General features: G+C 47.1%; 2 protein-coding genes across 3 annotated transcripts in view; one reads left to right on the forward strand and one right to left on the reverse strand.

Moving 5' to 3' along the window:
• RASGRP4 (RAS guanyl releasing protein 4) overlaps positions 1-25,825 on the forward strand; it is a 38,253-nt gene that overhangs the window by 5,860 nt on the left and 6,568 nt on the right. For both annotated transcript variants that reach the window (XM_081922029.1, XM_081922030.1), the window contains exons 2-11: positions 2,193-2,395; positions 4,937-5,041; positions 6,372-6,435; positions 6,544-6,675; positions 8,187-8,340; positions 14,148-14,321; positions 15,038-15,154; positions 16,769-17,044; positions 19,387-19,467; positions 20,738-20,842. In XM_081922029.1, the coding sequence (XP_081778155.1) occupies positions 2,193-2,395; positions 4,937-5,041; positions 6,372-6,435; positions 6,544-6,675; positions 8,187-8,340; positions 14,148-14,321; positions 15,038-15,154; positions 16,769-17,044; positions 19,387-19,467; positions 20,738-20,842 (1,411 nt within the window). The remainder of the gene's footprint in view (positions 1-2,192; positions 2,396-4,936; positions 5,042-6,371; positions 6,436-6,543; positions 6,676-8,186; positions 8,341-14,147; positions 14,322-15,037; positions 15,155-16,768; positions 17,045-19,386; positions 19,468-20,737; positions 20,843-25,825) is intronic.
• The window catches only part of FAM98C (family with sequence similarity 98 member C), a 263,283-nt gene continuing 258,306 nt past the window's right edge, over positions 20,849-25,825 (reverse strand). Inside the window, exon 9 of the mRNA XM_081922290.1 lies at positions 20,849-22,333. The gene's annotated coding sequence lies outside the window, so the exon portion shown is untranslated. The remainder of the gene's footprint in view (positions 22,334-25,825) is intronic.

A 25,825-nucleotide genomic window follows, 5' to 3' on the forward strand; every position in this document is an offset into this window, starting at 1 on the left:
AGCTTTGGGTCTTGCACAGAACAAGACATTCATCTGTGTCTCCAGCTTCCAGCCAAACTCTTTCACACACAGAGCACACAGCCCTGTGGCCTCTTGTTCTCCATCCTAGGATTTCATGGCCTTCATCCAGGTGAGGAGGCAAAAGAACCCACCTCTGTGGACATGAAGATGGTAGTTCTTAGCTGTCCAGTTTATCTCCAGCTGTTAAGGTCGGAATAAGAGGACTTCACACGCACGTTGACAAGGACATGGCTGGCTGAGGTTGCCCAAGCCGCAACGTTATGCGGCAGGAACCCACTTCTTTAGAATTCAAAAGCAATTGTCAAATGTTGATTTTGAGAATAGCTGAGTGAGCTGCAAAGCCAGACCCCCTAAAAATAATAAAGTATACAGATCACTTACTTTGGTGTGCCTCTGGCGAACCAAGTTTGTTGCCTTTTACCCAATGCAACACAAGTCTTTGCTGGCAGAACAACAACACACACAGATTTCTGCTGTAGACCGCCCCTTCTGTGATGTATGCATGATGTATTGGGGGTGGTCTTGAGCTAAAGGGGAGGCAATTTCAAATGTCTATATAAGAGTTTGCACACCAATGTTCTGGGTCTCCTCGACACTCCTGTGTATAGCTGTCAATGTTTCCCCTTTTTAAAGGGAAATTCCCTTATTCCGAATAGGATTCCTCGCAAGAAAAGGGAAAAGTTGACAGCTATGCTCCTGTGTGTGAGGGGAGCACCCTGTTGCAACAGCTTTAATAAATATCAGGCTTACCAGCTGCTTTGCTTCTCAATATTCTCTGGTTGGCCTCTGTTATTTTCTCCTACTGATAGAGAACCTACATAAGGACTATATGGGCTCTTTGGTAACCCGTAAGGAAAAAGGATATTTTTTCCCCTTATAACACTACTAACCTTTTCCCAGCAAGAGTTCTTCTGCCTGCCAATTTTGCAGGCAGATGCTGCCACACCTGGGGAAGGCTTCCCCCCGGCCAATTTTAAAACCGGTCTAACTAGGTTTTGACACCCTGCAAAGGTTTGGCCTTGTTGTTGTTTTCAAAGTTCACGCAGCGCAAAGCCATGGGCCCTTCACATATGCATCTCCACCCCACATTTCCTTGCAAAAGCGACCACACGGCAGCTTGCAAAATACAGGCCCAGAACAGGGACTCATGCAGAGGCCTAGGACCCTCGTACCTACGGGACCGCCTCTCCTGGTATGTCCCACAGAGGAACTTACGGTCTTCAAATAAAAACATCTTGAAGGTCCCGGGCCACAGGGAGGTTAGGCTGGCCTCAACCAGAGCCAGGGCTTTTTCGGTTGTGGCCCCGATCTGGTGGAACGCTCTGTCACAAGAGACTAGGGCCCTGCAGGATTTGACATCTTTCCGCAGGGCCTGCAAGACGGAGCTGTTCTGCCAGGCCTTTGGTTTGGACTCAGTCTGACTCCCTCTCCCCTTTCATAAGAACTTGCATGAAAGTGGCCTCCCAATTTTTCTCACAGGCCCATATAAGTTCAGCACAAACAGTTGGGCCTGGTGAGCATTTAAGGTCCCCAACCCTAATCCGCGGGTTGCCATCTGATTGGATTTTATTCTGATCCTGATCTGATTTGAGGATGTATTTTACTTGATTGTCTGATTTTATGTTAATGTGTTATACATTTGATGTTAGCCACTTTGAGCACGGCTTTGGCTGGGGAGGGTGGGATATAAATAAAATTTATTATTATTATTATTACAGAGAGGCTCCTCTGAGAGTGGGGTAGTAGGAATTGTACAGCTTGTCCGTTTTACCTCGGATGTGTGTGTCCTCTTACACCTCAAAGCAGCTGCTGTTGTCTCTCTTGGAGGTGAAAAACAATCGCCGTTGACGTCCCTGAAGCTCGTGCCTTTGGTCGATTTGGGAATTGTATTTGTTATGTACTGAAGTTCTCACGCTGGGCCAGCAGGGGGGATACTGTAGATAGTTTTCACTCAGGTCCACATATGCAAATAAGGGATCGAAAGTGACGTTCAGTGATTGGATAGTTACAGAAAGTGGCTACTGTTGCGTTGTAGTGGAGCTCTATATAAGCAGGCTGGCTGAACCCTTCAGTTCAGTTCTGTTCTGGGCCTGTGAATAAACAAGAGCTGTTTGAAGAATCGCTGTGTCGTCTGATATGTTCACCCACAACTTAACAGTATTCTTTTGCAGGAAATCCCGAGCCGAAGCCCCCAGCATCACAGACGGCGGCAGCCTCCCAGGTGCCGGCAGGATTTCCCGACGGAAGAGTCGGCGGCGGATGACCTGTCCGAACCCTCGGGAGATCAACCAGGCCTTGGCCTCCATCACCTTGGGGGATCTGAACCGATCCTGCACCCTGGATGAGCTGATCGAAAAATGCCTTCGCTCCTTTGGTAAACCGGAGAGAGGCAAAGGCAGGGGCGGTTGAGGGATTGGGGCCTTTCCCCCGGACCAGGCGTTTGGTGGGCCTGCTGTGGCTTTTTCTGGAGTCTCCTGATGCGAAGGAACCTGGTAGTGTTCCAGCCACCAAAAGGGAAAAGGCTTTGGGCTTAATTCCCAGTCTAACCACCAAAAGAATATCTGGGCAACCTCTCTTTTCCCCTCCTACCTCTAAGCCAGTTTCCTTGGTTCCTTTAACCAGAATTTTCCCTCTGTCAGAGTCGAGTAAATTTCAAAAATGTTGCTGTTAAGCAAGCAAGCAAACAAGAGGGTACCGGTACTTTAATGTTGTTTAATTGACTGTACTGCACTTTCAGTAACAACCTAACACACAACACATTTGTGATAGTTTTGCATGAACCCCAACAGCCAAAGACTACAGGGTGCCGGTGTTTACCCAGGGTTTGGGTTCCTTGCAAATATACTGTGATATTTGTAGCATACATGATTTTATTTACACACACACACACACACACATATATGCAACCTGATTATAGGATGGAGGGGCTCACGGCATTAACACTCCCAACAGGACTTGCCTCCCCGTCAAAACTTTTGGGTCAAGACTGTTAGCGGAGAAATCTGAGGGCTCCCTTGGACAAAAAACAAGGACACCAGCCAGGAATACCAGAGCAAAACAGTAGCCAGTAGGCTTGGACTTGATTGAAGACTGTCATGACAGGACTCCCACCTGCCACCAGGTGGAACAAGATGGAAGCCCGGAACAAAAGAGAACCCATTTTTTTATTAGCTGCTAATCCCCATGTTACACCCCCCCAACTACATCACAGTTACATCATGAAAGGGGAGGTCTGGTGGCCATAATCTGAGCATCCTGGACCCTGCCCCATGGTTCTCCTTGCCCTCCACCAAACACCCATCAAGTGTAACAGAAAAGATATTTACATTTCCCTGTTTCCCAGCCATGTTAAAGGTAAAGGTAAAGGTACCCCTGCCCGTACGGGCCAGTCTTGACAGACTCTGGGGTTGTGCGCCCATCTCACTTAAGAGGCCAGGGGCCAGCGCTGTCCGGAGACACTTCCGGGTCACATGGCCAGTGTGACATCGCTGCTCTGGCGAGCCAGAGCTGCACACGGAAACGCCGTTTACCTTCCCGCTAGTAAGCGGTCCCTATTTATCTACTTGCACCCGAGGGTGCTTTCGAACTGCTAGGTTGGCAGGCGCTGGGACCGAGCAGCGGGAGCGCACCCCGCCGCGGGGATTCGAACCGCCGACCTTTCGATCGGCAAGTCCTAGGCGCTGAGGCTTTAACCCACAGCGCCACCTGTGTCCCAGCCATGTTAATCACACCCTTTTGTCTTCATCTGGGTTTGTTATTTCTGGAACGGCTACCTGTCTGGCACTCAGGTATCAGGATGCCAGGGATTATCACTCAGGCAGAGGGGCTGCTGAGCAGCTGAGCTCACATGTCTATATGAATTTCTGAAGTTTTCCCAGTGAGCCAGTACATAGGTACATTCATCAGTGAATTCTTACATTTGGTATCGTGCAGCAAAGGCCATTTGAATAGGCAGGAAGAAACTGTGATGAAGTGTTTTGTGGGGACAAAAGTCACAAAAGTGATTGTGCTGATTTTGGGTAGTGGGCTGCATGTGCATGATATCTGCTGGAGGGGCAAACCCCCCCCCCCAACCTATACATAAATTCCTGCAACAAGACATGCTTCTTTTTCTCCAACACCAGCCAAAACTCACACAGCTCCCCCCTCCCACCTGTTTGGTCTTCCTCTAGAGTCTAGGATGGTGTGGCATCTAGCCAGTCGAGGTGGGGAAAAGCCTACCCACCTGTCTCTACAGCAACAGGCCAGCCTCTTTGGACATGTAAATGGCAGTACTTAGCTGGCCAGCAAAGGCCATTATCTTGCAAAGGAACTAATAGGACTGGTTCAGTGGGTTTCTTGTTATAGATGCTAGCCTCGTAGTCATAGGGTCACAGGTTTGGATAATACCCACAGGTGAACGAATGAATTTTATGATTACGGTCACAGACCAGTTCCGGCTCACTTACAATATCAGGAAAACCATAAAACACAACGGGAATACATGGAATTGCAATTGGGTATAACACGAGACAATTCAGATATAGCGGCAGTTGAAAATATATATTAAATCTTGATCACTAAAATATAACCCAAAATTGTCATTTAAAACCTTAATTATTTTGGTAGGACAGCTTGTTCCCTAAGTTTTATGGCAGATGCACAGAATTTGGCCACCCTTAGCGTGATCTCTAGATCCTTGTCCTCTACCAGGAGTTTTAGACATTGAAGTTTGGACCCATTTGGAGATTTTTGTATAACAGGAGTATTATCCAGGCAGACCACCCAGTGGGGTGAGGTTACTGTATCTTGGGGCGATATCAACCATCCTTCAGATTGATAAACCAGATTGACAAATCCCCTTCAATTCTAGTCCTGTTCTTCTCCCCTCCTGCCCTCAAATGCGTCAGCCTCACCCTTTTCTCTCCCCCTCTAGATTTGGATGGAAACCTATGCACCAGCGACTTCATGGTGAACATGACACTGACGGCTCACAGCTGGGTGGTATCGTCTGCAGAGTTGGCCCGCCTCCTCCTCGCTTCATATCCTTTCAGAGGTAGCGCTGAGCTGCTTCGGCCGCAACGCAGAAAATGTGCCCTTGTCCGTGCTTCCAGGTCTTCCTTAAGGAAAGGGAACATCTCTTGCAATGAGGGAGAAGGTTTCAGGAGTGGGGCACTCTGCACTGTTCTCTGTATCCCCCTGCCCCCTGCTAGTCACTGCCAGTGTTAAGTTGTGGGTGAACATATCAGGCGACACAGCGATTCTCCAAACAGCTCTTGTTTATTCACAGGCCAGAACAGAACTGAACTGAAGGGTTCAGTCAGCCTGTTTATATAGAGCTCCAGTACAACATTACTGTAACAACTTTCTAAAACTATCCAATCACTGAACGTCACTTTCAATCCTTCATTTGCATAACTATCTACAGTATCCTCCTGCTGGCCCAGGGTGAGAACTTCAGTACATAACAGCCAGAGTCAACAACCTCTGGCAAGGTCAAAGTTCCCTACAAAACCCTCTGATTTACATTGAAGAGATAGCAAATGATAATAATTATAATAATATTTATCTATACCCCGTCCATCTAGCTGGGTTTCCTCAGCCACGCTGGGCAGCTACCAATAAAATATTAATATTACTGCTACTACTATTATTACTGTGGGATAAACCACAGAGCCTAGGGCAGTCAGCGGTTCGAATCCCCGCGACGGGGTGAGCTCCCGTTGCTCAGTCCCTGCTCCTGCCAACCTAGCGGTTCGAAAGCATGCGGTGCAAGTAGATAAATAGGTACCGCTCCGGTGGGAAGGTAAACGGAATTTCCATGCACTGCTCTGGTTTGCCAGAAGCGGCTTAGTCATGCTGGCCACAAGACCCAGAAGCTGTATGCCGGCTCCCTCGGCCAGTAAAGCGAGATAAGTGCCGCAACCCCAGAGTCGGCCACGACTGAACCTAATGGTCAGGGGTCCCTTTACCTTTACCTTTTACTACTACTACTACTACTACTACTAATGATGATGATGATGATGATAATAAAGGGCTGCCTTCAGATGTCTTCTAAAAGTCACATAGTTATTTTTTTCTTTGACATCTGATGGGAGGGCGTTCAACAGGATGGGTGCCAGCACCAAGAAGGCTCTCTGGTTCCCTGTAGCTTTGCTTCTCGCAATGAGGGAACCGCCAGAAGACCCTCAGCGCTGGACCTCAGCGTCCAGGCAGAACGATGAGGGTGGAGATGCTCCTTCAGGTATACTGGGCCTTTGAGGCCGTTTAGGGCTTTAAAGGTCAGCACCAACACTTTGAATTGTGCTCAGAAACACCCGGCACCACTGCCCACCAATCTGAGAGGGGTGAAACCTTAACTCATTTTGCTACCTACCAAGAAGCATCTCAGAAGAAACAGCCAGAGCGCCAGCTGAGGATCTGCCACTTTATCCGGTATAAATTCCCACCCCGTTCCTCCCCTTCGCCCCCAGATCCTGCCTGGGTACCGATCTCCCCAAATCTTTTGCAGCTCCAGACTGAACCTCTCCCCTCTGGCTTCAGGTACTGGCTCCTCAACTACCCCGAGGCCTTTCACCTGGACCCACACCTGGAGGAAGCTATCGCGGAGATCTTGGAGGTGGTGAGGAAAGAGGGCCAGGGGGAACACAGTCACCTGCTGAACACCTCTGGCACGTGAGTTGAAGAGATTCTCAAAGCCATGAAAGTGCTTCTCCCTATATTCCCCTATGGGTGCAGGTGGCGCTGTGGGCTAAACCACCGAGCCCAGGACATGCCGATCAGAAGGTCGGCGGTTCGAATCCCCGTGACGGGGTGAGCTCCCGTTGCTAGGTCCCTGCTCCTGCCAACCTAGCCGTTCGAAAGCACGTCAAAGTGCAAGTAGATAAATAGGTACCACTCCGGCAGGAAGGTAAACGGCGTTTCCGTGCGCTGCTCTGGTTCGCCAGAAGCGGCTTAGTCATGCTGACCACATGACCTGGAAGCTGTACGCCGGCTCTCTCGGCCAATAAAGCGAAATGAGCGCCACAATCCCAGAGTCGTCCGCAACTGGACCTAATGGTCAGGGGTCCCTTTACCCTTTACCTTTATATTCCCCTATGCATTCCCATTCTGTATAGAATTTTTGATTAGAGCAGCCCCTGTTTGATGCAGGAATACATAAAATATGGTGTTAAAGCAGTTAATGTTTGTTAAGCGTGTAAGGACAAAAGAAGTAATTATAATTTAACAGTTTTATTTTGTTAAAGCAACTAGAAAAAATATTATGATGGGAAGATCTCACACAGGTGAAGGGGAGCAGTGGGGAGGAGGGGAGGGTTAGGTTGAATCTGGGAAATAAAATAATATATGGGACAGGAAAGGATATAATAGATTCTTATAGAACAGTAATATATTGTAACCAGAATAGAAGTTCAAAAGGGGGAGTAAATGTATTTTTAGTATTTTCAGTATTCTAATAGTTATTATTATTTCTTATCGGTAGAAAGGCAGTTAATTTAGGCTTTTTCATTTTGCTGTCTGTATAATTTTCTTAAGTCAATAATAAAAGAAAGAAAGTTCATCTCCCATCCTGCCCCGCCCCTCGTTTTTTTTTTAAAGAATCTCCTCCCATCCCAGAACAGCAAATGGACCCCAAGAGTCCATTTTCCCAGTCTCCCGCTCCCTCGTGTCTTTCACATCTCCACTGTGAGTAATTTACCATGCTCCTCAGACCAACCTGCGTTCCAGTCAAGGGTTCCGCTAAGCATGGATGCGGGTGGCGATGTGGTCCAAACCACTGAGCCTCTTGAGCTTGCCAGTCGCGAGGTCGGCGGTTCAAATCCCCATGACGGGGTGAGCTCCCTTCGCTCTGTCCCAGTTCCTGCCACCTGGCAGTTCGAAAACACACCAGGGCAAGTAGATAAATAGGTACCACTGCAGCGGGAAGGTAAACAGCATTTCCGTGTGCTCTGGTTTCCGTCACGGTGTTCTGTTGTGCCAGAAATGGTTTAGCCATGACCCGGAAAAGCTACCTGTGGACAAACGCCGGCTCCTTCGGCCTGAAAGTAGGGATGAGTTCTGCACTTCATAATCAAATTCTGCTAGATTTAACTGTCCAGGGGTCCTTTACCTTTAACTTTACTACCTCTAAGCATGCAGAGTATTCAGCATCTAACTTGGCATTCTGGCCTTATTTCCTTCTCCAGGATGACCCGGACGTGGACCCGATCCCTCAGCTGCCAAAGCAGCCCCGGCTGCGGCAAGAAGAGGAAAGTGTCCCTGCTTTTTGATCACCTCGACGCAGGAGAGTTGGCCAACCACCTCAGTTACCTGGAGTTCAAGGCATTCTGTCGTCTGTCGGTAAGGATCAGCTGACACTCAGGTTCTGCAATGGTGGAAGATTAGAAATTCAGTCAGTTTTTACTGCATATAGCCAAAGGCTGCCGGAAAGTACACAGAATCATTCAACAATTAAAAGAAAGTATACTGGATTAATAGGGACGCGGGTGGCGCTGTGGGTTAAACCACAGAGCCTAGGACTTGCAGATCAAAAGGTCGGCGGTTCGAATCCCCACGACGGGCTGAGCTCCTGTTGCTCGGTCCCTGCTCCTGCCAACCTAGCAGTTCGAAAGCACGTCAAAGTGCAAGTAGATAAATAGGTACCGCTCCGGTGGGAAGGTAAACGGCGTTTCTGTGCGCTGCTCTGGTTCGCCAGAACATGCTGGCCACATGACCTGGAAGCTGTACACTGGCTCCCTCGGCCAATAAAGCGAGATGAGCGCTGCAACCCCAGAGTCGGTCACAACTGGACCTAGTGGTCAGGGGTCCCTTTACCTTATACTGGATTAATACAAAAAACTTATATATTTATATTTATATAAAACATTTATATTATCAAGACATTACCTTCTCTAAACAGAGCCATAAAAGTACCTTAATATACAAGTTAAGACATTAAACAATAAAAATTATAAGCTAAAATTATCACATGGCCACCTGATATATTAAAAAATGTTAATTAATACAATGTGCAATTATATTCGGAGTTTGGTGATAAAGATAGAATTTAGCTTGATGTAGACAGGGTCAAATAAATTCATCTCCTTTACAGTTGGTGGCTACCTTGGCTATATAATTTGCTCTAATGTTCCTAGCGGCAGTTGCAAAGAGTGCTACACGCCAAGTCTTATCTGTGTCCGCGAGGAGATATAAAATCATGTCAGAGGGGTTCTGGCCAGGGGACCTTGTCATTATAGGTGCTAAAAATCTGGTTTAGAGTTCAACAGATGGACAACACTAGGCTAGCAAAAAAATGCCTGATTGAGCTCTCAAATGGATTAGCCCTTAAAAACTGGGTACATCACGCTGCCCAACCGATGGGCAAATATGACCAAGATCAAAGAACTTCCCTTATATTCCCAGATTAGAAATTGTTGCAGAGATGGGTCGTGTCAGCGGCTGGAGGAGGAATGGTGCCCTCCCCCCTTCTCCTGAACCTTCCTGAGAACAGAAGGGACAGTATAGACTTAGAACAGTGGTTTGCAGAAGGTCATAGTTAGGAGGCTGCAGAGGGGAGAAGCTGGGAAATACTGGGAGAGGAAGAAGAAGAAACACCAGGGGAGAGACAGATGACAGATTCAGTGTCTTTGGAAAGCATTCCTGACCCCCCTCCCAGGACCAGGTGGGCATTGAGAGTTGTTGTTGTTTAGTCGTTTAGTCGTGTCCGACTCTTCATGACCCCCTGGACCAGAGCACGCCAGGCACTCCTATCTTCCACTGCCTCCCGCAGTTTGGTCAAACTCATGCTGGTAGCTTTGAGAACACTGTCCAACCATCTCGTCCTCTGTCGTCCCCTTCTCCTTGTGCCCTCCATCTTTCCCAACATCAGGGTCTTTTCCAGGGAGTCTTCTCTTCTCATGAGGTGGCCAAAGTCTTGGAGCCTCCGCTTCAGGATCTGTCCTTACAGTGAGCACTCAGGGCTGATTTCCTTCAGAATGGAGAGGTTTGATCTTCTTGCAGTCCATGGGACTCTCAAGAGTCTCCTCCAGCACTATAATTTAAAAGCAAAAGGGTGATGTACAATAGGAGAAACGGAGGGGGTTGGACTTTATTTGGAGCGACACCATTATTTTAGGGAAGCTGCCTTCCTTTGTCTCTCTCTGTGACCTATGGAATAAATTACCTGGTAAGAACTCCTCTTGTTTTTCTGTTTACTGGCTGCCACCGGGGGAGGGATCAGATTCCCAGAACCCTGACAGGCAGCTGCATAGACCTTTAAAAAGAGCCTTCGCCTTGCCCAAGCAGCTGCCCTCCAGATATTGTGGATTCCCGTCGCCCCCAACCCTGGGACCAGTAGGGTAGTAGCAGTTGCAGAAGTTCAGGGTCCCCCTTCAAAATAGTCACACAGCCACACCTCCTCCTAAGATGAAACACTAATTTCACTTCTCGCAGGGAGGGAACCGCCAGAAGGCCCTCGGGGCAATTACATCATTGTGCCCGGACACTGAGGTCCGGCGCTGAGGGCCTTCTGGCAGTTCCCTCCCTGAGAGAAGCAAAGCTACAGGGAACCAGGCAGAGGGCCTTCTTGGTGGTGGCACCCACCCTGGGGAATGCCCTCCCACCAGATGTCAAAGAGAAAAATAACTACCAAACTTTTAGAAGACATATGTAGGCAGCCCTGTTTAGGAAAGCTTTTAATGTTTAATAGGTTATTGTATTTTAGTGTTCTGTTGGAAGCTGCCCAGAGTGACTGGGGAAACCCAGCCAGATGGGCGGGGTATAAATAATAAATTATTATTATTATTATTATTACAATGATCAGTGCAGATCACCATGTGTTAAGTGCCCTTAAGAAACTACAGCTCCCAGAATCCTTTGGCAGCAGCCACGACTCTTTAAAGTGGTATCACAGTGCTTTAAATGCAACGTGTGAATGTGGTTTTACAGCTGTCTTTATACAGTCATACCTCAGGTTACAGATGCTTCATGTTGCGTTTTTTTGGGTTGTGGATCTCCGAAACCCGGAAGTCCCGGAACAGGTTAGTTCTGGGTTTCGGCGGTCACACATGTGCAGAAGCACTGAATTGCAACCTGTGCATGCGCCGACATGGGTTGCGAATGTCGCGACCAGAAAGAAGAGGACTACCAAGAAGACTGGAAGAAATTCAAAGACTATTTGAACAAATATTCTAATATTGAAGATATGTAACCACTTGAAAGAACCAATCAGGCCTAGGATTAAATTAGACTTAAATAGATAAATAAGTAAATGTACTATAAGAAAGGTAAAGAAATTGGAATACGACTGTAATATTGTTTTACGAAATAATGATATTGGAAACTGCTACATTCAAATTAAGAGGGAATTCAGATGGAGGAGATTAGAGGAAGTCAAGCAAAATGTTTATGAAAATGGATTTTAATTAATTAACTGAGTTTCTTTTTTCCTGTTTATGTATTTTAAGTTATTCTTTTTTTTCTTCTTTTTCACCTTTCTATTGTGTTGTCGTATTTTTTTCCCTTTTGTTTTATTATGTCTATTGATGAAAATTAATAAATATTATTGGCAAAAAAAGAGACATGGATTGCGAATGTGCATTCTGCACGCAACCCGAGTGTCCACTGTATTGGCAACTGCAGGCAGCCAGGGCTGTTAAAACAGAAATTAAAATGCTATAGTGGGTGTTTCAGTGAAGTTCCCTTCCTCCACACACCCCTGTCCATCCTTGCTTGGCCACCTTTCTGTTAGTGGCCTTTTGGGGTTTCTGCAACAGAGATCCCACACCAAATTACACATCTCCGATTGCAGCGAAGTCAAACCTCGTGAAATGGCCGTCCCCCTCACTCCCCTCTGTCCCAGGCTTGTCTGCAAAGGCATTGAACTCCTGATGGGCACATGCAGACAGACGCCTAGAGATCTCCAGCAAGAGATTGTGCGAGATTCCCTATCAGATCAGACGCTGGGGCTTGCCTTACTCTAATCTTTCTATCTCTTTGGGTGCTTGGGGTTGAATTCCGCCACTGGTCTGAGGGAAGATAAAATAATGACATATTTATTTGTTCCATTTCTGCCCCCTTCCCTCCTCCCAAATGGAACCCAGGGTGGCATACGTATCCCTAGCATAAAAAACCCACATTTTAAAAAGCATTCTAAAACATTTTCTTAAACAGTTATTTTAAGGTTGCAGTTGCAGAACCAGGTGGGCTCCTGGTGCATTTAGAATTTCAGTCCTACCCTGAAAAGGAGGCAGGTACTCCAGCTCCGAGGGCCTTCTGGCAGTTCCCTCCCTAAGAGAAGTGAGGTTACAGGGAACCAGGCAGAGGGCCTTCTTGGTGGTGGCACCCACCCTGTGGAACACCCTCCCGTCAGATGTCAAGGAAATAAACAACTACAGTGGTACCTCAGGTTACAGATTCTTCAGGTTACAGACTCTGCTAACCCATAAATAGTACCTCGGGTTAAGAACTTTGCTTCAGGATGAGAACAGAAATTGTGCAGCGGCAGCGGGAGGCCCCATTAGCTAAAGTGGTACCTCGGGTTAAGAACAGTTTCAGGTTAAGAACGGACCTCCGGAACGAATTAAGTTCTTAACCCGAGGTACCACTGTATCTGGCTTTTAGAAGACATAAGAAGGCAGGGAGGTTTTTAATGTTTGATGTTTTACTGTGGTTTTATAATTTGTTGGAAGCTGCCCAGAGTGGCTGGGGCAATTCAGTCAGATGGGCAGCATAATAATAATAATAATAATAATAATAATAATAATAAAGTAATAATAATGATACCACAAATATAATTTCCCCAGATGATCTCATTGATCTCGCATATCTCTAAGGAGGGAATTGTGGTCTGTAGATCTAATCCGTTCCCAGAAGTGGGACTTGAGGGTACAGCTCTCAGGTCCCTGTGGTTAGGAAAGCTGCCTGGTCGAGGGTCTCTTACAGAGCAGCACCAACCCAGGTGCGTTAGGAAGAGAAGCTGCAGGAGCTAGTAACCCCCCCCCTTGAAACCCCTAAGAGGGTCTGCCCTGTGACAGATCACTAACAACGTGCTTCTCAGAAGACATCTTTTTCCCCTACTTGATTTCACTTACCGGGGAAAACCAAAGGAAGTACATCATGTATCATTAACTAAGAGAATTCGCTACCCACAAGATGTAGCGATGGCTTCTTAGACAAATTCGCAGAAGCCTCTGAGGCGGTCTGTCTCATTGGGTGGTATGGCCATCACCCTTTGCACCCCTTTTTGCCTAATTCCCCGATGCGCCACGGATGAAAAGGGATCCCTGCATTTGGACGAGAGATGGGGAGAATTTGCCTGAGTTCTCATTCAAAGGCAAACCAAACATAGGAAGAAATTTCTGGCAGTAAGAGCGGTCTGAAGGTGGACCAGATTCCCTCGGGAGGTGGTGGACTCTACTTCCTCGGAGGTTGGATGGCTACCTGCCATGGATGCTTTGGGGGAGATTCCTGCATTGTAAGAGGTTGGACTAGATAACCATTGGGAGTCCGTCCTTTTGCAATTCGTGCTTCTCTGAATTTTGCAGTGCGGTTCTGCAGTCAAGTAACGCGTACAGCAATGCATAGACTGCATTTAGGGTTAAGCGTCCCTAAAAATGCTCTGAAATAATGAATTATTTTAGGAAAATCACGTTGGAAAAATGCACACATTTTTTAGGCGCTATTGCATGCAAACATTTGCACATTAGATCTTCACGCTAAAATGCTGGTGAGTTTTCGGCATTTACAGTATTTTTCACTCTATAAGACGCACCAGACCACAAGACACACCTAGTTTTTGGAGGAGGAAAACAAGAAAAAAATATTCTGAATCCTGGAAGCCATAACAGCAAGAGGGATCACTGCACAGTGAAAGCAGCGATCCCTCTTGCTGTTCTGGCTTCTGGGATAGCTGCGCAGCCTGCATTCGCTCCATAAGACGCACACACATTTCCCCTTACTTTTTAGGAAGGAAAAAGTGAGTCTTATAGAGCAAAAAATACAGTAAAAAGAATGTCAAACTGATGTGAAAATGCAGAGAACTGAAGACTGGAAAATTGGGGGACAGAACAGATTTGGCCGTTCCTAATTTAGATAGACAATTTTTCTTCTAGTAAGATTTTTTTATTATTATTTTAAAAAAATCTTTCTCCCTGTTATGTGTTGGGCAGTACTTGGATTTCCAGAATTACGTGCTGCGGGGGTCAGTGCGGGGCAGTCCAGCCCTGGAGCGGGCCATCGCCTTGTGCAACAGCATCTCCCAGTGGGTGCAGGTCATGGTCCTCAACCGACCCACACCCCAGCAGAGGGCGGAAGTATTCACCAAATTCATCCGTGTGACTCTGGTAAGCAAGTTCGCTGCCTGTTTTGCTGCAAGAAGGGGGTGACAGCAGAAAGGGGGGCTGAAGGGGTGCAAAACCCTGTGCAGAGCTCACGTTCCTATCGGAGGAGACCATCCCTACCCATGTACTTGCTGGCTAGAGGAGAGAGTTCCTCTGAGCATGTTCAGAGCACAGCCTTCCTCTGCGATTATCGCACCGAGTGATCCAACATGACTTAGTGGGAGAGTTTTAAAGGTAAAGGGACCCCTGACCATTAGGTCCAGTCGTGACCGACTCTGGGGTTGTGGCACTCATCTCGCTTTATTGGCTGAGGGAGCTGGCGTACATCTTCCGGGTCATGTGGCCAGCATGACTAAGCCGCTTCTGGCGAACCAGAGCAGCGCACGGAAACGCTCTTTACCTTCCCGCTGGAGTGGTACCTATTTATCTACTTGCACTTTGAGGTGCTTTCGAACTCCTAGGTTGGCAGGAGCTGGGATCGAGCAACGGGAGCTCACCCCGTCACGGGGATTCAAACCGCCGACCTTCTGATTGGCAAGTTCTGTATTTTAACCCCTCAGCGCCACCCACGCCCCTGGGAGAGTTTTAAAACCTGACAAATTAAGGTTGGGGGATGAGGAAATGTGCATTTGTATTTTTAAAGGATGGCTCCCATGACATGCTGGTGATTCTTCCTGCCCCTCCTCTCACCCCTCTGTTTTTTCCTCCGCTACTTGCAGAAGTTAAGACAACTGCAGAACTTCAGCACCCTCATGGCCATTGTGGGGGGGCTTTGCCACAGCGCCATTGCCCGCCTCAAGGACACCCACGCGCTTCTGCCTTCTGAGATCACTAAGGTAGGAACTTTGTTGTGGGGGGAGGAAAGAGGGAAAAGTTTATAATCATAATAATAATTTATTATTTATACCCTGCCCATCTGGCTGGGCTTCCCCAGCCACTCTGGGTGGCTTCCAACAAAATATTAAAATACCGTAATACATCAAACATTAAAAGCTTCCCTAAACAGGGCTGCCTTCAGATGTCTTCTAAAAGTCTCTTTGACATCTGGGAACAGGAGTAGAGAGGGAGTCAGGTGCTGTTTCCTTCCAAGCCTGGAACTGCCTGAAGCCCTCGGGTTCGGCAACCGGAATGGCACTTTCAAAATCTACCAGAAGAGGCAGGAGGAAATGGGAGCAGTTCTCTCATCAAGGGCCGGCCCTACCATTAGGCAGAGCAAAGTGTCCACCTCTGGCAGTGCAAGGGAAGAAGAGTGCAGCACTGGCTCAAGGTGTTTTGCTGCCCGAGGCGAAGCCGCAAATGGTGCGTTATCCGCCCCCATAACCCAGTCATTTTGTCACACGCGGCAGGAAATTCCGAAAACACTTCTTCCCTTCTCTGACAGTGAAATAAAATAACTGCAAACTAATTGTCCAATAGATAATAGAAAAATGTTCACACCAAACGTTTTAAGTACCCTGAAACCACATGGCTTCTCCACAAACAGTCCTGGGAACTATAGTTTGTTTAGGGTGCTGAGAGTTGTTGAGTGCTCCCAGGACTCTTTTGGGTGAAGCCACGACAGGTAAAGTGGTATCAAAGCTCTTTAAAGGTATGGTGTGGTTGTGGCTTATTTGCTTTCCTTTCGTGTTACCCGAAATCTTCTGCCTGGCATGACTGCCCAATGGTAGGGCTGGCCCCAAGAGAGCATACAGAGGTGTGTGCCATGAGATCTGCACCTGCTAAGATAGCTGGTTGACCTCACACGTGGTGGCATGCACATTGCCAGTGCTGAAGCAAGATTCACCTGCCGGTCTGGTTCGTTTTTGTACACTGAATGGTGAAGGCACCATTTTGCCATTCGCCTCGGGTGGAAAACATAGCTGTCAGCTTACAGATTTGAAAATAAGGGACCTGCAGCCTCGAAAATAAGGGATCAGCAGCCAAAATAAGGGATTTTCCTAGCACAGGTATGTTCAACTTCTGAGCCCCTCCAAGCCAAAGGCAGAAAGCCCAGCCAGCAGCCAAACGAAGCCTCAAGCGGTGGTTCCCACAGCGCAGCAACCCGGCAAAGGGGATGCAGCAAGGAAAACCACCGTCACCTCTCTGCTGGGGACTCTGTGAGTCCCCAGGCAACGCGACTGATTTGATCGGCACAAGGCATGCAAGCTCCACCCCCCAGTCATTCTTAGACTCCTTATTGGGTGAGCAACGCAGCCAAGCAACACAGCTGGAGCCTCCCTCCTCCCTGGCCGGCAGGGAGGGAGGGAGAGGAGCTGCTTCCTTTGAAACCCGGGAGATTTAAGGGACATTATCAATAAGGGACAGCAGTGGGACACGGCGCTGGGATAAGGGAGTTTCCCGCCAAATAAGGGACAGTTGACAGCTATGGGTGGAAAACCCCTTTGGGCTGACCCTGCCCTTACCCTCTGACCACAACATCCTCTTTGACGTTGCTTCCTTCTTGCCCCAAGACGCTGTCCGAGATGACGGTGTTGCTCTCCTCGTGTGGCAACTACAGAACGTACCGACGGGTTTATGCCGATTGCGATGGCTTCAAGATTCCCATTGTCGGCGTCCACCTCAAGGACCTGGTGACGTTGCACGAGGCCATGCCCGACCATGTGGATGGCGGGCGGCTCAACTTAAGCAAGCTGCAGAGTTTGTATGAGCCGGCCAGGGAACTTCGGGTTCTGCAACAAGCCAGCCCTCCGTTCGAAGCCAACAAAGATCTGGTGCACCTATTGACGGTAAGACACGGATAACCTAAGTCGTGAGGAGGAGAAAATAGAAACTGTGGGGTTGGACATATATGTACGTGTGTGCCAGACGTCCAGGGATGCTCATGAAGCCCCTGCTAGGATGGGACAAAATGCCCCCGCCGTAGCTAATGCAGCCACTGACTTGAATGGATCTGGGTTGCACCCACCCTATGCATTTAAAGCACTCTTGTGCCTCTTTAACAGTTGTGGCTTCCCCCAGAGAATCCTGGGAACTATAGTTTAAGGGTGCCGAGAGTTGTTAGGAGACACTGCTAATTCCCCCCACCCTGAGCTATAATTCCCAAAGTGGTTCCACAATCAATCCCTATTTCCTTTTTAAATGCATAATATTTTATTAGTTTTTTTAACATATCATTTCCAACATTCATTTAACATAATTTATTATCTTATACAATGTTTTTGAATTCCGTCAGCTCCTCTGGTGATTTCCCGTTTTTATCACTTATTCCACATTTCTTAATTTTCCTATTCCCCTTATTTATCATTAACAAATATTTCTCTTCCTAGTCTTTTTTTGCAATATTTCAAATAATCCTCCTTACAAAACTTCTTGCAATCCTACTAGCGCCATCTGTTCATTACAATTACTTTCCAAATAGTTCATATATTTACTCCAGTCTTCTGAGAATCTCTGGTCCCACAGGTTTCGAATCCTCCCTGTTAAGTTTCTCTAATTCTGCATAGTCCATCAGTTTCATCCTCCATTCTTCTTTCGTCGGTAGTTCTTCTTGTTTCCATTTTCCCAATCAATCCCTATTTCGAGGGAACTCTATGAGGCAGGATAGACAACTCGGCACCCTTAACTACATCTCCCAATATTCTTTATTTTTTTTGGGGGGGGGGGGTCCATTAGCTCAATTGGTTAGAGCGTTGTTCTGATAATGCCAAGGTTTGATCCCATTGTGGTAGAATGGGCCACCATGTAGCATCAGTTAGGACGAGAAGGCAGAATGCCATGACGGCAACCGTCGCCTAGCAACCGCAGCCAGAGGCAGGAAGTGGTACGGTTGCCTAGCGGCCTGGCTGCCACCGGCGCTGTGCCGTGCGTGGCCCTCGGAGTACGTTCACGTGTGACTCAGTAACCACAACCTCTGGGTTGCCTAGCAGCCATGACTGTGGGGAAATTGAGCCATGCCGGTTGCAGCTGTGGGGCCTAGTAGCAGGCCTCTCCGCGGCCTAGTAAACAAGCTGCCCTCACGTAGCCTCCTCTGGCTCCGCAAGCAATTGTGTCGCCTAGCAACCGCCGACTTCTGTGCTGCTTAGCAACCGGACCAGGGAGCAGGGCGGGAGGGGATTAGTGTCAGTGTTTGTAAAAAAAGGGGGGGTTCTGACCTCCCTTTGTTGCCTCAGCCTGGTCCTCGGACCCTTGTCGGCATAAAAGAGTCCACGAGAAAAGTATCCTTGCAGAGTATATTCTGCTTTTATTCTTAAAAGTCTTTCTGCAAAAGCAACTGACCAACTGTACACACATCAATACTACCAGCTTTCACTAACCAACCAACCAACCCAACTAACATTTCTCACTCTATATATACAACCCGGTGCAGGCCGCTGACTCATGCTGACCCAGCTTTTTTAAGCATTAAAGAAACAGCAGCCATTTTAGCCGTGACAATTAGCACCTTGAATTGTTTAAATTTTATATCCTGCCCTTCCTTCCAAGGGAGACCCGGCCAGCAAGCGATGGATCAGTGAAAGCATCCAAAATGGATGCAGACTGGGAAAGATACCTAGTTTAAAAGGCTTGTTGGAAGAAGGAGGGCTTCAGTATTGTTACTGATTATTATTATTATTATTATTATTATTATTATTATTATTATTATTATTATTATTATTATACCACCCTTACACTCATAGATATCAGGGCAGGTCATAGCCTAAAATTACAATATACAAAATGACATTTCAGTCGGCGCTGGAAAGACAACAGGGATGAACTAGCTAGCTGCCTAGGCCCAGATGGGATAATAGTTTATTCGGGAACTGCCCTACAAGGCTAACAACAGATTTGAAAAATTGATGCAACAAAAAACAGCATAAAATACAGTAGAAAACATGAATAACAATAAATTCAGAATTCAAAAATCAATTGGGGGGGGGAAATGCATCCAATAAACATTAGATGATCACCAGGGCTAGCTGGCTAAATTAGTCCTACAGATGAGCCCTACAGATTGAATGTGCTTCCCATTCAACACTTGACTTGGGACTCTTGATTGCAGCAGTTTCTGGAGGACAGCCGTTCCCTGGCACTAAGGGTGTGACTTAATGGGACCATTCCCTTGTATAACTTTCCTTTCCTCTCCCAGCTCTCCCTAGACCTCTACTACACGGATGAGGAGATCTACACACTCTCGTACGCCCGTGAGCCAAGAGGTTCCAAATCACTGGTAAGAGGGCGGAGAAGGACCAGGGAGCCAAGGAGATTTTGGGGAGCCTTGGCTCAGTCCCATCTCTCTCTCTCTCTCTCTCTCTCTCTATCTCTCTCTCTCTCTATATATATATATACACACCGTATTTTTTGCTCTATAAGACTCACTTTTCCCCTCCTAAAAAGTAAGGGGAAATGTGTGTGCATCTTATGAAGTGAATGCAGGCTGCGCAGCGATCCCAGAAGCCAGAACAGCAAGAGGGATTGCTGCTTTCACTGCGCAGCGATCCCTCTTGCTGTTCTGGCTTCTGGGATTCAGAATGTGGTTTTTTTTCCTTGTTTTCCTCCTCCAAAAACTAGGTGCATCTTGTGGTCTGGTGCGTCTTATAGAGCGAAAAATACAGTAGACATTGTATACATGTTGAAAATTATAGTATAATAAGCCTTGTGATGTAATATGATAATGTTTACCGATGTAACATAAGAACTTTAATAAATAAATGCAAATCCTCCTCTTTGGATTCTAAAACTGGACAGCTACATGTGTCCCCGTCCAATTTTTTTTATTTTGCAGTGTGATGGAATACTGCGGTATGTGTGTGTGTGTGTACAGTGGTACCTCGCAAGACGAATGCCTCGCTAGACGAAAAACGCGCAAGACAAAAGGGTTTTTCGTTTCTTGAGTTGCTTCGCAAGTCAATTTTCCCTATGGGCTTGCTTCGCAAGACGAAAACGTCTTGCGGGTTTGCTTCCTTTTTCGTAAAGCTGTTAATCTGCGCTCCGCAAGACGAAAAAATTGCAAGACGAAGCAACTCACGGAACGAATTAATTTCGTCTTGCAAGGCACCACTGTATATATTTGTGTGTGTGTGTGTGTGTGTTTTATCATTTTCAACAATTATTAAACATACTTTTATACCTTATACAATTTTTTTTTTACTTCCATCAATCGAACCTGAAAATTTTTCAACCTTTTCACTTAATTTACATTTCTTACTTTCACTATTACATTTAAATATCATAACTAATGTCTCTCTTCTTTGCAATATTTCATATATTTCTCCTTACACAACTTCTTGCGTACCGGTAATTTGTTGATTACAGTTGCTCTTCAAATAGTTCTTACGTTTCTTCCATTCTTCTGTAAATCTCTGGTCCCGCAGGTTTCAAATCCTTCCTGTCATTTTATCCAATTCTGCGTAGTCCGTTAATTTTGTCGGCCGTTCTTCTTTTGTCGGTATGGCTCAGTCCTATCTCTCACACTTTTTTTGCCCCCCCTCTCTTCACAGCCTCCTACACAGTTCAAGCCCCCCATGGTGGTGGAGTGGACGCCGGGAGTCACTCCCAAGCCTGACCGGATCACCGTCAAGAGGCACGTCCAGCAAATGATTGAGGTAAAAACAACCCAATGGCAGGGCCAAACAGGCATCTGGCTACTGGTGTGGTTCCCCTTTCTGCTTTTGGCTTTAAATGGCAGTAAAACTGCGGGAGCTGCTTCTTTTTCCAATGCTCCCACCAAAGATTGGAAATATGAGTTAATGGAATATGCTGAAATGTCCAAACCTTAGAAATTAAGAAGATAACAAGTTTAAAAAGAAATTAGGAGCGTTTATTGCATATTTATAAAAGCAATGTACAGTGGTACCTCGGGTTACAGATGCTTCAGGTTACAGGCGCTTCAGGTTACAGACACAGCTAACCCAGAAATAGTACCTCAGGTTAAGAACTTTGCTTCAGGATGAGAATAGAAATCGTGCAGCGGCGGTGCAGTGGCAGCTGGAGGCCCCATTAGCTAAAGTGGTGCTTCAGGTTAGGAACAGTTTCGGGTTAAGAACGGACCTCCAGAATGAATTAAGTTCTTAACCCGAGGTACCAATGTACATACATTGGCAGGATTTCAGAGAACACTTGTGATTTTATGAAGAAAGTATAAAATGGGAAGTTAAGAGAGTTAAGAAGTAATATGGACATACATAAAATAAAACATTGTAAAGGAACCAGGGGCAGGAGTAGAGAGAAGGATCTAAGCAATCCCATTTTTTGGAATTTTTGGTGATCCAGTATATAGATTTAATAAGGTGTTTTTTTTTGTTAAAAGACTGATTTTTCTCTGTGAAAACTAATAAAAATATTGAGGGGGAGTGCAAATGGCTGTAAAACTCATGCAGCCAAATGGGCCTGAACGCTTTCCTTTCAGCCAGTGTCCTTTCTAAGGACAGCTCTGCACCATGAATTTTAAAGAGCACATCCAATGCATATTTAAAAGAAATTATTCCCCTGCCTCAAAGAATCCTGGGAACTGTAGTTGCCCCCTCACAGAGCTATAGTTCCTATAACATAGGCAAACCCGGCCCTCCAGGTGTTTTGGGACTACAATTCCCATCATCCCTGACCACTGGTCCTGTAAACTAGGGATCGTGGGAGTTGTAGGCCAAAAACATCTGGAGGGCCGAGTTTGCCTATGCCTGCTATAACCTGTAACAAACTACAGTTCCCATAATTCATTGGAGAAAGCTATGTGCTGTTAATGTGTCTCAGAAGTGCTTTAAATGTACGATGTGGCCACAGACTCAACCCTTTCCGCCCATAAGCGTGGATCAAAAAGTTGCTTAGAAGAATGCCGACTGGCTATAAAACAGCAAATCAAAATTGCAAATAAGGCAGATGGTGGGTGCTTTTTAAAGGGGCATGTCGCGTTTTGCAGGCTGTGTTGTGTTCTGAGGCGTTGCAGTTTGACCTGCACATTATATTTCCACGGGAGTTCCAGGCTGGGTGTGTGTGTGTGACATTGCCACAGCTCTCCGCTGTAGCTCTGCAGCACTGGCTAAAGTTTGTTGACGTCTTGGGTTTCTTAGCTTGAATACGGCAGGAACATTTTGGGTGACCTAATTGGAGAGAGAGGGTATTGCAGAATCATCTACGTGCATTTCACGGGTGCATTTGTCACCGAACAATTCCGAGACTGCATTGCATGCGTTTGTGCCGAGCACTGACATTCACGACATTTTCGGTCCCTGCCCCATGTTACCGGAAAAATCCGAGGGCTCCCTTGGACAAAAACAAAGACACCAACCAGGATAACTTGGAGCAAAACAGCAGCCTGTAGGCTTGGCCTTTATTGAACTGTTGCAACAGGGTGCTCCCCTCACTTGCAGGTGAGAGGAAAGACACAAAAAAAGGGTGTGCAAGACCTTATAAAAACTTTTGGAATTCCCATCCTGTAGGTCAAGCCCACCCCCAGAAACATCATGCATACATTACAGAAAGGAGGGGTTGAGGGAGGAGTTGTGGTGGTAACCTGAGTGTCTTGTCACCTGGCTGGTTCCCTTCTCTCCCCCTCCCCATGAGTCACTTCCAGGTGACAAAGGGGAGTTGGCAGTTTCCTGCCCCCTGAGGGAAGATCTGATCATTGTCCTTTGTTCCAGTCCATGCTGAATCCACTCCCATATGCAAGTTCTTTGCGATCTTGATTGTCTTCTGTCTGGGATCATCAGGGTTGGCATAACAACTGGGCAGGGCTCCTGTGGATGTGCTGGGATGGTGAAGGGATTATGGCTGGCCTGTATCAAACCTTCCCCATTTTTGTAGTCCTTCCTTCATGGAGTAAAATAAAAGTGGAACAGTGCAAATCCGATGTATGGTTGATTTTCTATGAATTTATAACAGAAGCGTAGCGTATGTAGTGTGTGAGTGTGAGTGTGTGTGAAGTTTGTACAAACTGAATGATGGGGGAGGGGGTTTCCTGCTACACCCACAATTGTGAATTTCTTCTGCGCCGTGTTGTCGGCCAGTGTTCGGTTGAAATTAAGCCGCCTACCACCACCGCTTGTCTGTTCTGCCCTTTGTGACACATTGGGTGGGTGCTGTTATGATCTGGAGTCGTGTTTTGCCGCTCTGCGACCCTGATGGGTACAGAAGGGCCCCCTCTGAGGTGCCTGTTCCCGCTTTACTCCACCCCCTTCCACACAGAGTGAAGGAAGAGGCTCAAATCCGGCCACTTCAACCACTTCCTTTTCTGCAAATTAAAAGTTTGCTGCTGAAACAGGCTGTGCATGCCTTGGTGGGGGGAGGAGGGGGGAAGAGACACCCTCCTCTCCCCCATTTGACAGAGGAAAGCATCAAGAGGCTGATAATGTCTAAGATTTCTGTCTAAAGCCCCTAACTGTGGACTGCTCAACACTGCCCTGTGCCAGGCAGTGGGGAGGCTGGTACATGGGTTGCCCCACCAACCTCATTCTGCTTCCATAGCCAGCTCTGCTGCCCTCTCACCACCCCACACCACCCCCCCTGGCACACCTGACTCCTTCCTTCCAACCAGTTCAGGTTGCAAAGCCTCCCAGTTTCCTTAAGTCTCAAGCGCTGCCCTTGCAGAACTCAGCAGGAAGAAGATAGGATGAAAAATTGGAATGAGGGCGATATTAACAAAGTGTACAGTGATACCTCGGGTTAAGTACTTAATTCGTTCCGGAGGTCCGTTCTTAACCTGAAACTGTTCTTAACCTGAAGCACCACTTTAGCTAATGGGGCCTCCTGCTGCTGCCGCGCCCACCAGAGTCTTTATGTTCTTATCCTGAAGCAAAGTTCTTAATCTGAAGCACTATTTCTGGCTTAGTGGAGTGTGTAACCTGAAGCGTATGTAACCTGAAGCGTATGTAACCCGAGGTACCACTGTAGTTTGGTGCAGGAAACAGGACATGAGCGACTCCAGCGTTGTGACCCTTTACTACTACTAATAATAATAAATTTTATTTATACCCCGCCCTCCCCGGCCAAGACCGGGCTCAGGGCGGCTAACCCAAAATATAAAAACAATTGATTGAAATACAGCTTTAAAAACAAGATTAAAATACAACATGAAAACATTAAAATGCAGCCTCATTTCAGCGGAAACTCAATCAAAAACTTATTGGGGGATAAAAACGTCAAGTCTTCACCAAGGCTAACTATCCAGTCCTACATGGGTCAGAAAAAAGCCACGGAAGTCCCCAAATAGGAGTTCCATCACAGGAGGGGAAAGGAAAAAAGAAAGAGGTACTACTACAACAACAAAGGTGGCCGCCACGACTGTAACAACTACCGTGCCCGGAGACAGGCAGTTCGTGCATCCGTAGCGGTGACCAGAAGAGGAAGGACCGCTGGGAGGAGTGCAGAGAGAATAAACACCATAGTACATCTGCAACGTGGGACGTGGGTGGCGCTGTGGGTTAAACCTCAGAGCCTAGGACTTGCCAATCAGAAGGTCGGCGGTTCGAATCCCCACGATGGGGTGAGCTCCCGTTGCTCGGTCCCTGCTCCTGCCAACCTAGCAGTTCGAAAGCACGTCAAGGTGCAAGTAGATAAATAGGTACCACTCTGGTAGGACGGTAAACAGCGTTTCCGTGCGCTGCTCTGGTTTGCCAGAAGCGGCTTAGTCATGCTGGCCACATGACCCGGAAGCTGTACGCCGGCTCCCTCGGCCAGTAAAGCGAAATGAGCGCCGCAACCCCAGTGTCGGTCACAACTAGACCTAATGGTCAGGGGTCCCTTTACCTTTACATCTGCAACAGCTGCCTTCCTCTACCCCAGCTGCAATAAAACATGTCTCTCCTATATTGGTCTCTGCAGCTACAGCAGGCGCTGCAGCTTTCCAACAGTTTGACTCCACTCCCAAAGGTGCATTCCTCCACTGTCTCCCCGAGACAGACAGATGCCAACAGTAATGTCAGGAAACCACACACATGCCCCTTCCAGAGCCATGTTTCGCAGAGTGGTCGAACAACCCCCTTTTCCTGAGAAACTCTGGGAATTATAGAATCATAGAGTTGGAAGAGACCACAAGGGCCATCGAGTCCAACCCCCTGCCAAGCAGGAAACACCATCAGAGCACTCCTGACATATGGTTGTCAAGCCTCTGCTTAAAGACCTCCAAAGAAGGAGACTCCACCACACTCCTTGGCAGCAAATTCCACTGTAAAACAGCTCTTACGGTCAGGAAGTTCTTCCTAATGTTTAGGTGGAATCTTCTTTCCTGTACTTTGGATCCATTGCTCCGTGTCCGCTTCTCTGGAGCAGCAGAAAACAACCTTTCTCCCTCCTCTATGTGACATCCTTTTATATATTTGAACATGGCTATCGTATCACCCCTTAACCTCCTCTTCTCCAGGCTAAATTATACTAATTATACTGTAGTTCTTCTAAGGGGAGAATAGGGGTTCCCTAACAGCTGTCAACAGCCTGAACAAACTACAGTTCCCAGGATCTTCTGGAGGACGCCATGACTATGTAAAGTGGTATGATAGCGCTTTGAATGTGTAGTGCAGCTAGGAGCGAAGGATGTTCAACTTTTACAGTGGTACCTCGGGTTACAGGCGCTTCAGGTTACATGTGCTTCAGGTTAC

The sequence above is a fragment of the Podarcis melisellensis genome, assembly GCF_964234715.1.
Source record: "Podarcis melisellensis genome assembly, chromosome: 8".
Classification (NCBI taxonomy): Eukaryota; Metazoa; Chordata; class Lepidosauria; order Squamata; family Lacertidae; genus Podarcis; species Podarcis melisellensis.